Source organism: Cololabis saira, chromosome 21 (assembly GCF_033807715.1).
Source record: "Cololabis saira isolate AMF1-May2022 chromosome 21, fColSai1.1, whole genome shotgun sequence".
In the NCBI taxonomy this organism is placed as follows: domain Eukaryota; kingdom Metazoa; phylum Chordata; class Actinopteri; order Beloniformes; family Belonidae; genus Cololabis; species Cololabis saira.
This window is the reverse complement of record NC_084607.1, coordinates 28589573-28606857: the sequence shown is the minus strand read 5'-3', so window position 1 is coordinate 28606857 and position 17285 is coordinate 28589573. Positions and strand designations below refer to the sequence as shown.

Here is a 17285-nt window from a genome sequence, read left to right as displayed (position 1 = left end):
ATCTGAACTGACGAAATCTTCAGGATAGAGGTTGAAACGTCTTCAAGAAAAAAATAAGTCCTGTTGCCTTGTTTCCAGCCATGAGAATAGGATGTATTATTAAAAAAGCTTTTTTGAGGACAATATTAAGATGACATACTTTTTCTTCTTTTTTTTAAACGCAACAAATCTTTAAAATAAGATGTATATTCTATGGGAAACACAACAGACAAGTTGTATTTTCAGGCAAGACTTTAGATAAAGGCGGACCGGCAATCTGACAGGAAAATGAATGGAGGGATGAAGCACATTAGGAAGATGAAGTTTAAGAAGTTGGACGTTGTAAAGACTGAAAGCCAATTTAAAGAGCTAGAATATGATTGATATTTACAGTATGCTTGGAATTAAGCAGTGTAGAGACTTTTATTTCAAAGCCTTTTCTTCCTTTAAAAAAAAAAAATCATATTATTTATCAGTCTTTTAATAGCATTTAATAATTAAACCCCAAATTTCAAAATAAGCTTGTTTTAGGCTTTTATGAAAGTAACATTTAGTGCTATTTGTTGTGATTGTGTTTGTTTAGTTGAAGCTGGTTTCTTTCAGTAAATGTAAACATGTAAAAATTAGCGAGGGGACGGTTAAGTTTCTTGAAAGTCACCGTTTCTCAATTATTATCAGAATGTTTTCTCCTGTATTACCTGGTACACCTTCAAAGATCATATGGGCAAAAAAATAAAAATAAAGAAGTGTGCCTGGTTTTTATGATATGAACTTTAGATGACTGTTACATCTAGCCGTGGGTGTATTTCATGTGATGATTGCAGGCCATAACTGTTATGCAGGGACATTGCTCACCCGTGGGCTGCAATCCTAGGATTCATAATTTATTAGAATACTTTCTAATAAAGGTTACTTTCAACCCTGCATTTCTTAAGGTGCAGACAAAGCACTTAACTCACATCATGAAACCTGATTTTTAAGATATTATAAGAGATCCTGATACAAGCTGACTACTGGCACAAACTACTCCCACTAGTTTCTACTCTATGACTGTTGAATAAAACATGAAAGTGTTTAGTGGCATGGCTCACAGCAGGAAATATAGTAATAATTTATCTTTGGATGTGATTTACTTTACAAAGTAATTCTGCATAACACAGCATCGTGTTCATCTTAATTATTCATGTGATCTATATGCTTTTACTTTTTCATATCTTTAATATCAAACATACACTTCTCCTAAGAACTATGTCTGTGACTCTTTTCTTTACTCTGTGTGTGTGTGTGCGTGTGTGCGTGCGTGCATGTGTGTGTGTGTGAGAGAGAAACATCTCACGATTGTGAGGAGTCTGAGAATGGCAGGGTGCAGAAGGCAGCTCTCTCCTGAGCTGAGCAGACAGCGCAGTAGGAATCGAGTCCATGGCTGACACACCACATACTCGGCTAATACACAAACACACACATTCACGAGAAAAGAGAAAAAACATCAGCTTATTTTGACTCCGTTCTTCAAGGTCTTATTACTGAACAATCAACACTGTTGAGTTATTATAAAGTTGTAAAAATAAATGAGTAAGCATGTCAATTAAGACAAATACATGCTACAGCATTAAAGACAGAGATAATTTTGAAAAATATTAATGTTTCTGGGGGAAACCATTTACTTGATTAAAAACATAAATACAAGTGGATGAATGTTTTAAATGTGTTTATTTCAGATTAATGACAAAATGTATAAATTATTAGTATTCAAACTTTCAAGTAAAAAAGAACACATAAGCATTAAACCCAGACCCTTAAATCTTTAAATGTTGATGCATGTATTGATCATTTGGTGTTCATGGTGCAGCTGCTGAAGATGCATGAACTAATGCTTCATTTTCTACATTAATGTAGAAACATCTCATCTACTGTATATTTATAAAAGACTTCTTATCATTTCATGGTTAATTTAATCTTGTCTCATCAAAAATGTAGAAATCAACAACTGCTGTAAGTAAAGACACTGATAACACTAATATATTTTAAAAGAAATATAGCGGTGTAGGAAGTACGGCAAAGTATATGTTTGAACAAATGATCTACACTCACTCTTCCCATTTTTTGTTTTTTATTTACCCCTCACTTTGTACCTGTCGTGAGACTTTTCCTCTTCAGGAAAGCCAGCAGGGAGGCCAGGCAGTTGACTGAGGCTCTCAGGAGCAACTCGTGTTTCTGAGGAGACAGTAGACCAAAATACCAGTTAAAATTCAACTAGACAAATTTGTGAAAGAAATAAAAATCTTCCAGCTTTGTGATAGTTAAATACAACAAAAGTACATTTACTTTGTGACTTGCTCCCTCAAGAGCAATTTAGAAACATGGAAAATACCTTGAAATGATCTGAATTCATTTGGTTTCCAAAGAGTAACCAAAAACTTTCAGTGACTGAACCTAAAGTTCAGTCACTGAAAGTTTTCATCTTATTATTATCATCCTCAAAAACTGCTTTGTTTCTCTTGAGGTTCTCGAGTCAATTTATATTATAAGAAATAAACTTAACTGCCATTCAATATGGGCCCAATCAAATAAAAAGGACATCACACAATTTAAACCTTTTGTTATGAAGCTATGCAAACTAGAATAACACATCACTGAGAGCCAAAGAAGGAACAGTAATACGACAAGTAACTATCTGCACTCAGTTGGCAGAAAGTTGTGGAAAACAAAGTAACAGAAACAGAGAGAACAGAAACATAGACCGAGCAGACACATGCTTTCAACTGTAATAGACAGTGATTCATTCAGAAACACAAGAGAGAACAAAATAACACCAGGGGAGAGAAACTAAGTGAGATTTTGATAATGCATGTGTCTCCCACAGCAGCTGACAGTGAGTACTGTATAGTGTCCTAAAATACTGAAATGGGCCAGGCGAGATATAAGATGACATGGAGAGTTATGCCCTAACCCATAAGGAGAAAGGAGGAGTTAACACAAGAAAGGAGTCAAAAGAAAGAGTGGGAGGCGTGAGGGAGTTGACATGAGGGCAGGCTGGAGCCAGTACAGATGAGAGAAGACCAGATGAACATACAAAGATGAATGAAGCCGCCAAAATGAGAGCAAAGAAATAGTGAAGGGCCAGAGAGTGAGATGAGAGAGAAATGGGAAAAAAGAGATTAGTAACGCATGTATTTGCTGTGGAAGGTAAATGGTTTTTATTTGTATATCTTTTTTTAAGAGAGAACCACTACAAACCACTCAAACACAGAGCCAACACTCACAGAGATTGAACCGTTTATCTTACTCTAACTGCTAACCCACAGCCAAATCCCACAACATGTACTGTATTTTAGATGGTAAATGTGTTGCTGTAAGGCTTATTAAATACAATAAGGATGGGATTTAAACCCATGAGTGCAGAGCACAACAGATAAGCAGTCCATCACCTTTGCCACTCAATCTCCTCATCTGGAAAGTGTCCAGGTATTTGATGCTGCAGCTGAACAGATGCATCAACAGGAGGGGGTTGGGAGCTGGTATCACACTACAGAGCACTGAACCTTGGAGTTCAGTGCAGCATTAGTCTTTTACAGAGCGTACAGATGTCACTAGAGGAGAACCAAATACTGGCAAGCAGCAGCATACGGACAGTTGTTGCATTTTAGGCAGATTATAGTCTGTAGATGTGTAAATCTAACTGATTCATCATTTGGGATCTTATTTTTACACAACCAAGTTTTAGAAATGCAGACTCAATGTCATGCTGCAACTGTAACTGTGCCTAAATAAACCCGAATAGTGGCACAGTGATCTTTCTGATTGTCATTATTGGAATGTATTAATATCCATCTAGTGATAATACTGAGAAGCTCATCTTTTCCTGCGTATATTCTGATTCCCAGACTCAGAACTACAAAAGACTGCATTACAAATACAAGTTCGTCTCTCACGTCCCCTCATCATTATGCTGGTGGTTTTCAAGCCTCCATTTAAAATGTTGTTTTATGGTTAAATGTACCACAACTGCTATCCTTCTGGTTATTTTATACTTAAAGATAATACACTGGTGGCTATTGCACTTTAGCTCTTTCAATTTTTCACAGGAATGTACTCTTGTTGTTCTCTGTTAATTCATGCCATCCATAAAACAGGAACTGTGGGAAAGGCTGTGCTGCAATGCAAATGAGCTCTCTGTAACAGCTCACTCATTCATGTTGTGATGTAAAATCCATACAGCGCTTATGGCTATTCAACAACAAAAACAAGTGAGCAATCTGCCCAAACATTTACATTTTGACTGTTAGCTTAGTGTTCAAAATCCCTCCATTCTGCCCTGCCTTCAGTAATGTATTTCCTCTAAATCTTCTCAGTCACTTTGCAGGACATTACATGAATTTTCATAACATTCTCAAAAACTTACTGCACCTTAATCCTTGCTATAATTAATATTCGCCTAACCAAACATATTCAACTTTCCCTGAATATAAACTTATATAAACATTGACATGCAAGTGCTACAACCTGCAATAGAAGCCCGCTGAGAGCAGTAGTGAGGCACAGCGCCCCTGTGGAGCCAAGCGGGTACAACGCATCGCCTTCAACCCCCAGGGGTCGGGGCCCGACCAATCCAGGACCAGTGCTGAGGCAAACTACTGCCGAGGCCAGGTCAACATCAAGTAGGGCCTGCAGCAACTTCAGGTGGCTGACTGAAGGAGAAAAAGAGAGAGACATAAGAAAGTAAAACTGCTAAAGCAAGTGGGACGAAGAGGAGATGGCAAACAAATGTGATACAACGGTCACAAGAGGAAAACACAAGAGAACAACGGGGAGTGACTATTTGGGTCTGTGAGTGGGAAGAGAAAATCAGAGGGACAAAAAGATGGTAAAATCTATTATCAGTGAAAACGGAAACGTAGTGGAGAGACGGCTGAAAGCAACTGATAGAAATTTTTTTTGACTGTTATGTGACACAGTGAGGGCAATAAGTTGAAGATGCCGGTGCCAAGTAGAGGGTGTCTGAGCCAGTGAGATAGTTGCAGGGGTGAAGGAAGTTAGGAAAGACTGAGAGACCAAAGCCAAGATGGAGATAAAGAGGGAGAGAGAAGCCCAAAAGGACTGGCAAAACACAGTGGAATCCGAAATTGAAAGCAGCCAACCATCTGAAACGCACTTATGCCAAGTACACTGAGATTAGAGTTCTTTGAGGGAGGGAAGGCTAATTAGTGTCAGCAGGAAAGAGAGAGAGCAGATGAGGCAAAGAAACAGAACAGCAAGGGTGGACTGGAAAGCATAAGGGAGGTTAAAAACGGAGAAACAGACACATAAAAGGATGAGTGAATGCAGAGACATAGAGATGCGCGTGCAGAGGAAGGGAGCCAATGCATCACAGAGAGCCTGACAGGCTACTTATCCAGCTGACAGGAAAACAGGAGCAGCAGGGATGATCTGTCTACAAGAGCTGCAGTGGGATGTGGCTACTTAATATAATGAGTGTGTGCATGTGTGTGTGTGTGTGTGAAACGCAGGCCTGGGGTTTGTTTAAGTCCACTGAAATTGATGCATTGACAGATATTCACTTCACCTGTGCAAGTGTATGTGTAAACTACATAGAGGGGATCCTCTTCAGTATCCTAGGATTTACACTTTATATGGAAAGCTGCAGCAGTAATTGGGGATTCCTGACACAAAATGAGTTTCTATTGGCATGCAGTAACCTCTCACATGTCTGCAATTGTTTCAGACGGGATATAAAAGTCACTAGCATGAAGGCATAGAAAAAGTAAGGGCAGAAATTTGTAGCACAAAAACAAAATGGGAGAAAAAGTAATCAGAAGCAGAGCTATTTGCAATACAGAGGATCCTTTGAGACTATTCATTTGCAACCACATGCTTAAAAAGCTTTTAAAACAACATAAGAATGAAATTCTGTTTTTGTTACCCAGCAAGAGGCTGTCTGTGTTTCTTTTCTTAACAAGGAGCCGATCCACAGCTGTGTCAAGGCTCCAACTGATGCTCTTATTGACCTTAAATAGTAGTGAAAGACAAAGAGGAAGGATAAGGTAGAGAGGGAGTCACAAGTATAACAAGATTAGGACCAAATTTGCTGCAAGCAAAAAATTTATTTTCTTTGCAGTACAAGCAGAGAGCAAAGAAGACAAAGCTTTATTTTGCATTCCTAAGTCATACATTCATATCTATCACACAAATGCAATAGGTTTTTTTTTTTAAAGTTGTGCACCGACACGTTGCTCTGTGCTCTGTTTTGCTCTATGACTTGCCCTTGACTTTGCGGCGTTCAAACCCAGAGTTGTGATAAGAGCAGAGCTGAGCTGTAGTGTGTACCTGAGAGGAGTGAATGTGCTGCAAGGTAACAAGGGAAGACAGCAGTAGGTGGCCACAGCACAGCAGGGCTGGAGGAGGGCAGGCTGATGGCGGGGGGGATGGGGTAGTGGAGGAGGAGATGACTGTCTGCAGCTGGTCCATCAGCCCACTGTTGGAGAGCAGCATGGAGACAGCTGGCAAAGATAAAGCACTGTCATTACACAGAAACGTTAGTGTGGCGCATGACTGTTCTGAATAGCAGTTGGTCAGGATGACTGCAAGGCGACGCGCTGCAGGTGCACGCTGCAACTTTTTTGCACAATGCAAAAAAAAAAAGAAGCAGAATTCCTCTTCTCTTAAGGACTTTAGTAAAATAAACTTCACATCACAGTTTGCCATATGATCACTTGTTTGCTGACTCATTCACTCACCTGCTTCCACTCATCTAATTCATCTTACCAGTATATTGTACATATTTCCTAGTTTTCTTTGTTAACCGTCTTGGATTTCTTGGTTTAGCAGTGCTTTATGCTACATTCACACAATCAGCTACATTGTCCAAGTCCGTTTCAATTTTAATTTGGTAAAGATCTGATGTGATGGTTCACACTGACAACTCCACTATTTTTGTACTATTATTATTTTTGTTGTTTACTAACAAAATATGAAGTGTGCGCCTTCCTCCCTCCCCAGGAGGAGGACGGCGCTAGTCTCATAATGGTGGTGACGTATGACGGGACAGGCAAATACAGCAGCGAAACCGTCATTGACCGCAGCTTCAGGATCAGCAGGGGAATAAAACCCTCTGACAACTACTGCTAAGGCTCACGGACTCTAATTTCATCTTTATTTAAAGTTTATTATTTTTACAATAAATTCTAAGCATCAGGAAATCACAATGCTCTTTGGATTTATTTAAAGGACAGCTGGGAGTCTGACACACTGCTTAAGCCTGCTTAAGTACTAGTGCAAAAGACATCACATTATTTACAAAAGGAGAAAATCTTGGACCACAGTAAATCTAACATGGGCATGAATATAGCAAATGTAAGAAAGTACCACATCTCCAACATAAGTCAGTCTCTAAGTCCTAACCGCACCATTTAAATAATAATTTTATGATTAATTAGGCGTGTCTGTATATCACTTGATAGTTTAAACCATAAACCCAAAAATTTGCACCCATATTTCACCACATACCTCTCCCCCTATATCTCTCTACAACTGTGTATTATTCTATGTGTACAAGGTAGGTGTTTCAAACCCTGGTCTAAAGCAGGAAAGGTCAATTTGGTGAACCAAACAGAAGCAACCAGATCTGATCAAATCCACGGGAAAGAAGAAAGCCGTACTTTCAGTCAACATCGTTTTATGTGATGCCTTCAACTGAGAGACCACAGAAAGATCAACATCCAGACTCAGCTCACATCAGTTTGGTCATACTTAATAACTACCTGGCTCTGCCAGGTAGACAATAAAATTGTATATTTTAAAATCTAATTAAAATAATTAGATGTTAAACTGGATGTATAAATGCATAAATAAATGTACTAATAAATAACACATAATACATTGATGGAAAAAGCAGCTATAGAGGATGAGTACAGGTAGGCTGGAACTGAAGCAGTAAAGTAACAATAATAAGGTGTTACCTCCTAACAGCATCTGTGAGCCATCTTATTGACCACACACAAACTCATACATACATGCTGATACACACACATATATATATATATATATATATATATATATATATATAAATTAATATATAATATATAATATATTAATTAATATTAAAACCTGCAGTCTTCTTGTAAGTAATTCCCAGTAATTTACTTCTTGAAATTGTTTTGTTATTACTTCTATTTTTTAACTCATAGATAGCAATTTTGCATATTATTCTTGTTGAGATAGTGTTTGGGATAACAGATGTTAGCCTTCCCTAGAACATAATGAAATTCTCAGCTTATGCTGCTATGCTTTTGTGAAAATGTGTGAGCAGTTCTAACACTAGACAGCAAAACAAAAATTAGAAAAAGACAAGAATCTAAAGGGAAAGCCCATGACTGAGCCAAAACCAGCTCGTATGATTATAATCTTCTTTGTGCTTCAGTGGTACAAGGATCAAGATCAGCCTGTCATTTCTGTCAACAAGTCAGAGACAGAGTGCAGAGTGGAAGAAACATAATGACAAAGGGCGTGAAGAGGCAGTGTGTGCAAATTACAGTGTTGGTTGAGAAAGAAAGAAAAAAAATCCACATGGAGAAGTGAAATGTGTCTAACCTCTGTCAGTGATGTGTGCAGGGGACAAGCTCAGGCAGCTGTGCAGGTAGTTGAAGGCAGGTAGTAGGCTCTCTGTGTTGATCGGCTTCAGACTTCCCACTATATTACTGACTGATACACAAAGAGGAATTCACACAGCTGCCCTTGTGTCACTTCACTTCCTAACATAGCTAAAGAAAAACCATTGTCCAAAGCTAACCTTTGCATTTTTAGATTTCCGTCAGGTATTGGTAGCACAGACTTCCTGAGTTAAAACAACCCTAGGTTTATTATGAGATGGCAAATAGTGTGAACTTTAATCAGGGACCAAAACAACACGAATCTAAGCAGTTTTGAGTTGGAACAGAGTTTGTGTTTGCAGCAAAATGACAATTAATGTTAGCACTTGGGGTAATGTCAAATGTCAAAAGGATTTGCTATCTTAAGCTTCTGACAAAAAAATAAATAAAAAAAATGAATTTCAGTTAAATGATGCTGCTGATAGGGTCTCTAGAAAAACCAAGCTCATTTTAAAAACTTGTATTTGTACAAAAAGTGTATAAAAAGGAGTGTTTGTACAGGAATCTTCATCCGGTTGCTGCTATCTATCATAAATCTGTACAAATCGACTACGAGTGCAAGAATGATAAAGTTTAATGAATGACTGACAATGGTAATAATTAAACTGAGAAATACCCCCAATAATGAAAAAAAAACGTCTATATGAAGTTGAAGCAAACCAGTTCAAATAAATATGTAATTGTTAGGTTAAATGCCTCCGTGAGCATGAACACATCTGTATGCATGACTGAAAGAACTCAATGGTCTTTGCTGTAGCGTTTCTGGGGGTCTCTAAAACAGAAAGTGTTTACATTTCAATAGTATATTATATTTTATTTAATCTGCTTCTAATGTTACTCGTCTATTTGTCTGCACATAAATGTTATTGAGGAGCGTTGGTCTCACCATGGTACAGGAGCTTGAAGTGCAGTCCTTCCATGTTAGAGTCGAGGGGATGTAAAGGCGGGTCGGTGGCCTGAGTCACACAAAGCAGCTTCAGCACCAGGGGGAGCGAGTTGACTGCTACACAAAGAAAGAAAAAAAGAACGTAGCTAAGAGACTACATGCACTCGACCAGAATGGAAAGAAACTCATTACAAAGTTCACCCTGCAGTTTTAATTTGACAGAAAACCACCAAATTAAAGACATGGTTTAAACTAACATTGTTTAGTTAGAAGTTTCTTTAACAAGTGAGAATATTTTGTATTCACTTGTGGATTTAATCAAGTCCGGATTTTTGCTGTCCGTCTTTTCTTTTTTCCCATCAAGGGATGACTACTGGTCTGCCTCATCAAATAAAAGGAGAGAAAATCAAAGAGTAGGCCACTATAATTCCCATTAACACGTTTAGAAACAATATCCTGCGTCTGTATTCAGGGCAAAAGAAGAAAGTCAGCATGCAGAGGGGGCGTGAGGTTAAAGGAGACAAAGGGTAGCAGTGCTAATACAAAAATCAGGCTGGATGAAGATCTGAAGGAGTACTCTTCTTTTAGTGCTGTGCTGCATATAATAAAATCTCTCCCCTTGGGATGGCACTACATTAAAGCTAATATAGAGTATATATTAATGCAAATTGCAGTGCAGCTGAATGAGGACATGAGCAGGGATAACACCCTGTAATACCCTCAAGCCTTGGAATGAGCAGAGAGCAAGCAGAGACCAACCACAGCAACAGTTCTTACATCCCCAGCCAGCCGACTGGTGTTGTGCCCTTCAGCTGTTCTCATTAACCTGGTCAAGTACACAGACATAACACCACCTGGCAGACAACTCTACCAAAAGCACAAGGATGCATGCACGGAACTGAACAAGTGCAGTTTGTCAAAAATCAAATGCCTTTCACTTCTGATGTGATATAAAAACAATAGGCTTCATCACTTGCCATGGTGAGGTAACCATATTCAGTTAACATTTCTCCAAGTGTTTATTACCACCTTTTTAACATTCACAACATAACAAGAGTCATGGTCCAGCAAAACATGCTGCCACCTCCTATAAATGTTTATAGGATGAATTTCTTTCATTACTACATTAATTTGCTTTGAGGGAACTTGTTTTATGATCATCCTGTAATAAAGTTATATCTTACTATCGAAACTCTTGTAAAATGAATAATTCAGAGAAATTATGACCTCTAAAAAGATTTCAACCTAATGTGTAAAAGATACCTAAAAAAAGAAGCAGACTCATGTAATACTGCATTATCTGATAAAAAGTGCAGATTACCAACAACACACAAAAGCGTATTTACTAATTTGATCTACTAGTGTCCACCTACCCCTTAGAATTGCAAAATTCAGAATAAATACTTTTAAAGGAATATGAGAAACTCCTCATTTAAACATGCAGTTGTCTATATATGAATGAAATTCTTGCTGTAAAGCAACTTTAGGCAAACTGCTACCACAATCTGCACAAACCTAATCAATATTGCAGTGTCTTCTATATACACAAGTACTTCATATCCCATCCTATTAATTTTAATAGTGCATTAATTGGAGTCTTTCCTTCCAGCATTAATCAAAAGGTAACAGAGTTCAGGGAAATGTTTTGAAAACAGGCCAGATTTCAGTTGTGCTCAAAGTTTTATACAAATCTGTGGCTGCATTTGAAAGCTTGTATATCTGCATCAAACTGATTAGACTTTGGGTGTTTATGCAGCCAACTCCATGGTATTATGTCCTGGAAAAATCTCAGAATGAGCCCATATGTGAACAGCACATTTAACTGTCTGGAGAATTCATGGCTAAAGCGAGAGAGTGCATGTTGATGGCTGTCACTGATGTACAATCTTGTTTATTGCCCTGTATAGAGCTTTCCACTCATTTGTTTATATTGAAGATAGCTATATATAGTAGTATTGATATCTACAAAAGAAAACAAAAAACGACAGAATTACAGATAAAAAAAAGCCTAATCTTTCTTTCTCCTGCCTTTTTGCATCATGCTCTTGCCAGGAATCACATGGGAATATTTGCAGTAGAGAGGATGCATCTCATCAGAGAATTTCCTGCTGTCGGATATGTGTGTGATCAGGCAACTGTGGACAAAACGTGCACCTAATTCTCAGGATATTCTCAGGTGTTCATGTGTGAAACAAGATAACAAGATGTGCCACACTAACTACACGTAAACCAGCCAATATAGACTCATATATTGTGGTATTTTAAGATGTGTCCAGAAGTGTTATTTGTGATTCCTTAACTGTTTCTATATACATTTTCTATAAACACATTTTTTTTAAATGTTATATATTTATAAGTTTATATTTTAAATATCTTCTTATATTATCCATAAAGGGCTGAAAGAAAGAAAAAAAGAAACAAAGACGCATATCATTAAACACAACATTTAGGCCTTGTGTTAACACAATGGCTCGGAAAAGACCAGCAAACATAAACCATCGCAAACATTATTTTAAAAACTTCCCAGATTCGAAAATGATTAAACTAAGTGCTTTCCATTAAGCAACGTACCGGACAAACCCAATTAATCCATGTACTTTACTTTATAGATGTTGATCAGTGTGTATGTAATAATCTCACAAATGCATTTTTGAAGGGGTGTGTGTGTGTGTGTGAGTATTTGTCTGTCCTTTGCTTTTCTAGCTTGCCTTTATTTTATTATACATCAAACATAGTGGGGGCATTATTGGGGAACTGCGGAAGTGCATTGTAGAGTTTGACAATGATAAGATGAAAAGAATGGTGCTTTTATGAAGCATACTCCAGTTCTGAAAGCTTGCAGATATCTACTCCAACACAAAGCGCTCACAGACCTAACATTTGGTGTAACACTCCTCTGAGGTCTGATGCGGTGCATTGTTGTATCGTCCTTGCCTTCATTTCGATATATTGTGCTTGTTTATTGTGCAGCTCTGATGTTTTATAGATAAAATGTGTAAAACCTAGAGAGAAAATGATTACGATACAGCAAATAAACAACTTCCAAAGTAAAAAAATACCTTGGTCACAGTGTGTTAATATGTTCAGTATGGAAAGTTTCATTGCGTCTCTCAACTCACACCGCATTCTCTGTGTATTGTGGTCTTTTTCACTGGTAATATTAGGGAAAAGATGAGCTAACCATCTATCCATTCATTTTTAATATGCACTTCATCCTTGTCAAGGTCTTGGAGGCCGTTCCCTGACCCTGCTGTAATTGGGGAAGATGCCCTGGAAAACAGAAGCCCATTTTTATGGTAGGTAATTTTTGAACTTCTTGAGTATTAGACTTAACCAGAATGAACTGGATTTTACATGGCTTACAATAAATTGGAATGAATTAGAATATAATTTCTATTATATTTAAAGTGGACCTATTATGAAAAACACGTTTTCTCCTGCCAACTCAGAGAAAGAAGAAAGCAACCAAATTCTGTAGTGTCTGTACAGCCACCTGGATGAGCCATCCAGTGGTATGTGACCTCTACGAGCCTCTACGATTCTGCTCCTGTCGTGACGTCACGACAGGAGCGATGCCTGAAACCATGCCTGAAACCACGTTTTCGTAGCGGCGTATCGCGCCATCGCGTCAGGCAGCCAATCAGCACCGTGCCTCATTATCATAGCCTCCCGCCCATTCAGAATCCCGCATAGAGAAGGAAATTAGAAACTGGGAAGATAAAGACATGGCTGAGAGGCTGAATTTCTAATTTATTTAGCAAAAACAATCAAAAGCTTGTTTTTAAGACATTCAAGGCGTGTTTAAAATAGGTATTAGATGCCATAATAGGTCCCCTTTAACTTTGTAAAGTTTGAGTGCCTTCTGTGTAAAGTGCCTTCAGATGCCGGTGTTTGAAATAGGCTCTATAGAAATAAAGTGAATTGAATAGAAATGTATTGAACTGAACTGAATCCAAGAGATGGACTGAAACCACAGAGCTACTGCTGGAGTTTGTTTCTAAAGATGAGAATGAAATAAATACATTGTTTAGAAAGGGAGAGAAAAAAGATGAGGAGTATGATTACATCTCACTGTGCCTAAAGCGAAGGGTATTGGTATTAGTGTGTGCTTGTGTGTGCCCATGTGTGGCTTTTAGCCAAGCAATGGAGAAGAAATTTGATGAAAAACATTTAGAAGCACAACACATTTTTAATATGCATAACTGAGGTAGAAAAACAGCCTGCTGCATTATAAAAAAGTAAACTCAATGAGGTGAACTGTAGTGTGTCTGTGTGAATATTAATTTATACTTTATTTATACTAAGCTTGCCTTACTAATGTCGGTGGTGCAACACAGATCGGCTCGAGTACTGAGCAAAACAAACAAAATAAATCATATTCTTTTAATAATTAGAGTGAGTTACTTAACTGAAAATGATTAACATATTCATAACTCTTTGGGGCTTACAGACACACTTCGGGCTCTGGTCACTCCATTTGGGAGTGCCAGTTTTTTCATATTACGTGTTATGTCTCATACCTGATGTACTGTGTCCCTGTCCGAGGCCATGACCCATGCTTTCCACACTGATCCGCTGTAATGCCTGGAGCAGGGCTGACCTAAGATTTGTACACAAGTCTGTCATATGGTCTCTTAGGTCATGCAAATGAAGCTCCAGGACACCCAGAACTCGCTCTGCAAGGGGAGCCTCTCTGGTGCAAGCTATGTCCTGAAGAAACACGGACAGACAGTCATTTAACAGGCCAGCACAGCTTGTAACGAGCATCGTTCTACAGCACTGAGCCAAACGGTTATACAACATTAATGAACAAATTTCTTAAAAAGAAAAAGACAATTTGGTTTTGTCTCAAGCTTCACAATAAACAGTCACTGGATGTTAAACAATCCAACACATCGACCTGCATTAAAACATGTTTTCAAATTAATATATCCAAGCTCTTAAATCTAATGTTTTATTATATATATTATATATTATATTTTTTATATAAATTGTTATTAGTCTCACCAACAGGGTTAGTATGACATCTGGGTACTTCTTCATAAGAGCCAATAGCTCCATGGTTTCTGTGTTTGGTTCCTGATCCTGCCTATTGTCTTCCTGTGTAACTGCCTGTGAACAGGAGTGAAATCAATGGTTTAGAGCTAAATGGATAAAGATCATTACGGTAAATATTTAAGACATCAATCCGAGAAATGTCTCCTTACTCTGATGTGCTCTGTCTTAGTGTGCTGCGTTTGCTTGGTCAGCCAGAGTTCCAAAACCAGGGAACCAAATTTTTCCACCAACTCCGGATAGCGACAGATGAAGTGGAGGAGTGCAGGATGGTGGAAGTAGAGGGAGGCGAAGCTTTGGCAGGAGGACAGTGCTTTGCTGATGTACTTCAATGCAGGCTTGAAAAGGGCAGTAAAGTAGGAGAAATGAAGCCGAAATGCTTTGTTTGAAATGAGCATGCAGAAGTTGGTTAAAAAGTTTGTAGCTGTGAAAATATGAGACTCCTTTTAAACTGTAACAAGATACTGCAGTGATGTTGCAAACCAGTTCATAATTCATCATAAAAGTACCGGTATATAAAGCAGTTTCAAAGAGACTCTTCTTTAAAAGGACAGCCAAAATGATTATCACATGATTATCAAAATATATGCATTTTTTAATGTTAAATTTAAAGCACATACTTTGCATCTAAAGATGAAGAAGTGCTTTCAAACTGCTTTCTGATCCTGAATGTTACATAAATACAGAAAATGTCTCAGTAGCTCATGTTCTTGCCGTCTTTCTCGGTTTAAGTGCTTCCATCTCAATAAAATCTTGACACATTAAGTGAACACCAGGGCTGTAAAACCTGTCTCAAATGGTTCAAAGTGTTTTGTAATTTTTCATGTCAGGCTGACTCACCGAAGAGGAAAAAAGAGGACTATTTGAATCTGTGACATAATATTTGTTTTGGCTGAAAATGATCATTTTTAAAGTTTCATGTAAAGCTGGTTCCAGACACTGCAGTTCCAGATACGGTTGCCGATCACTGGTCTGTTCAGATTACATGACATGCTATCCCTCTCATCTATCTATCCATCTATCCATCTATCAGTACATGATTAATCACCAACGGAGGGTCATACACTGCAGAATATGACTCACTGATCAAAATGTCAGTGACCAGTCACTAAAACCACATTTTATCGACAAACACATATGGGAAATGAGGATTAACCATGTGCGTAACACAGCTGATTATTTGAAAACGGTCTTAGGTGGGAAACAAACAGTACGAGGTATTTGTACAATGCTTTGATCATGACACAGAAAAAAAAGAAAACACAAAGAACGTGGGCAAGGAACGGATTAGCACACAGGGTTGCAATTATTATCTCCGTAAAAACAGAGTTGGAGATGAGTACGTGCCCAACTCCCCCGGACTGTGGATCTTCGCTTCTATACAGTGACCTCAGCCGATGTCTAACTCTCATATTGGCTGCATCTTAAGTAGAGATTTTCCGAGATATCTGGCTTGTTTACTATCCTTTGGCCTTCAGCAATGAGGTAATGCGTCAGTGAGCATCTCTGAAGATTCTTTCAGTCATTCTGCACATAATGATCAAATGCAAACTCCAACCTCGAACCGCCTGCCAACACACTACTACTCATGCGTGAGCAACTCTGCAGCTGACACATCGACCTTAAAATTATCCAGTCTGAAAGAGCCTTGAGGTTTTACTATTTCATTTTGAAAGTCTACACTAGGCCATGCTTTCTAACAGTCTTACTGTATCGTAATCAAAAAAATTGTCATGTGCATAGATTTTCCTGAAACGTAACTAAAAGCTAAACTAGATTTTGGAAATGATGGTTCTCATCAAAGCTGAATTCCTGCTTTCATGAGCTACAGTGTATCTTGACATGTTTTCGGTGAATCAGTTACCCCATCGAGGTTGGAGCTCTTGTCTTGTGTGATTGCCAGTAAGTAGAGGGCAGAGCGGAAAACAGAGTGAGGCATCGTGGAGCTGCATTGGTCCTGCACTGAGTGCAACAGCCACACCACGCTGGAGAAAACCTTCTGGTCCGGGAGGAGCCTGGATTGCACAAACACACAAGGATGGCATTATTCCAAAAATGACAAGCTCACATACATGTGTCAGAGAAATTTTAAAACAAGATCTGATCTCCACAACAGACAAACATTATGTGTTTCAGCTGATAATAAACAAACAATTACAATTTTATTGAGTCTATATTGAACAGACTAATAGACTAATTACTTTATTGAAAACTTGTTGGAGTCAGTCAATGAAATTACTTAAGGGATGTGGATGGAGGTTTATCTAACATTTTGACATGGATGAAGATCAAACTACATTTTATAGCAAATTATTGCAGAATACCACTACAATCAAAAGAGTGAACATACTTTTTCATCTCGATGCATACGAGCAGTAGATGTACCACTAGAAAAAGGGAAACTTGTAAAATCCTATTTACTAACGGTCATCCTCCTCTGGGATAACACATTTTAAGTCAAACTTATGCAGGTTATCTTGTAATAACACGATTAATTGTTAATTATGACAGCCCTACTTTTTTGGACGCAACTTTGTGTGTTAAGTTATTGACCTAGAAATACTGTGGGGTAATGGATATAAATCAACATCTAGAGTTATAAATAATTCCTAAATAATGAAACACACCTCAAATAATTTATGCTATGGTGTATCAGACAGCATCCCCCAGTACTTCAATCAGCAGGGAAAGTGGTGCTTTTAAAGCTGTAATAAAGGTTA

The 17285-nt window shown here is 38.1% G+C and overlaps 1 protein-coding gene across 1 annotated transcript in view; it reads right to left on the bottom strand.

The window, feature by feature from the left end:
* The window catches only part of LOC133421566 (meiosis inhibitor protein 1), a 70004-nt gene that overhangs the window by 16565 nt on the left and 36154 nt on the right, over positions 1 to 17285 (bottom strand). The window contains 11 exon segments of the mRNA XM_061711219.1: positions 1316 to 1422; positions 2112 to 2193; positions 4483 to 4667; positions 5900 to 5984; positions 6304 to 6476; positions 8566 to 8676; positions 9511 to 9627; positions 14031 to 14220; positions 14518 to 14618; positions 14693 to 14903; positions 16430 to 16580. Of these exon segments, the coding sequence (XP_061567203.1) occupies positions 1316 to 1422; positions 2112 to 2193; positions 4483 to 4667; positions 5900 to 5984; positions 6304 to 6476; positions 8566 to 8676; positions 9511 to 9627; positions 14031 to 14220; positions 14518 to 14618; positions 14693 to 14903; positions 16430 to 16580 (1513 nt within the window).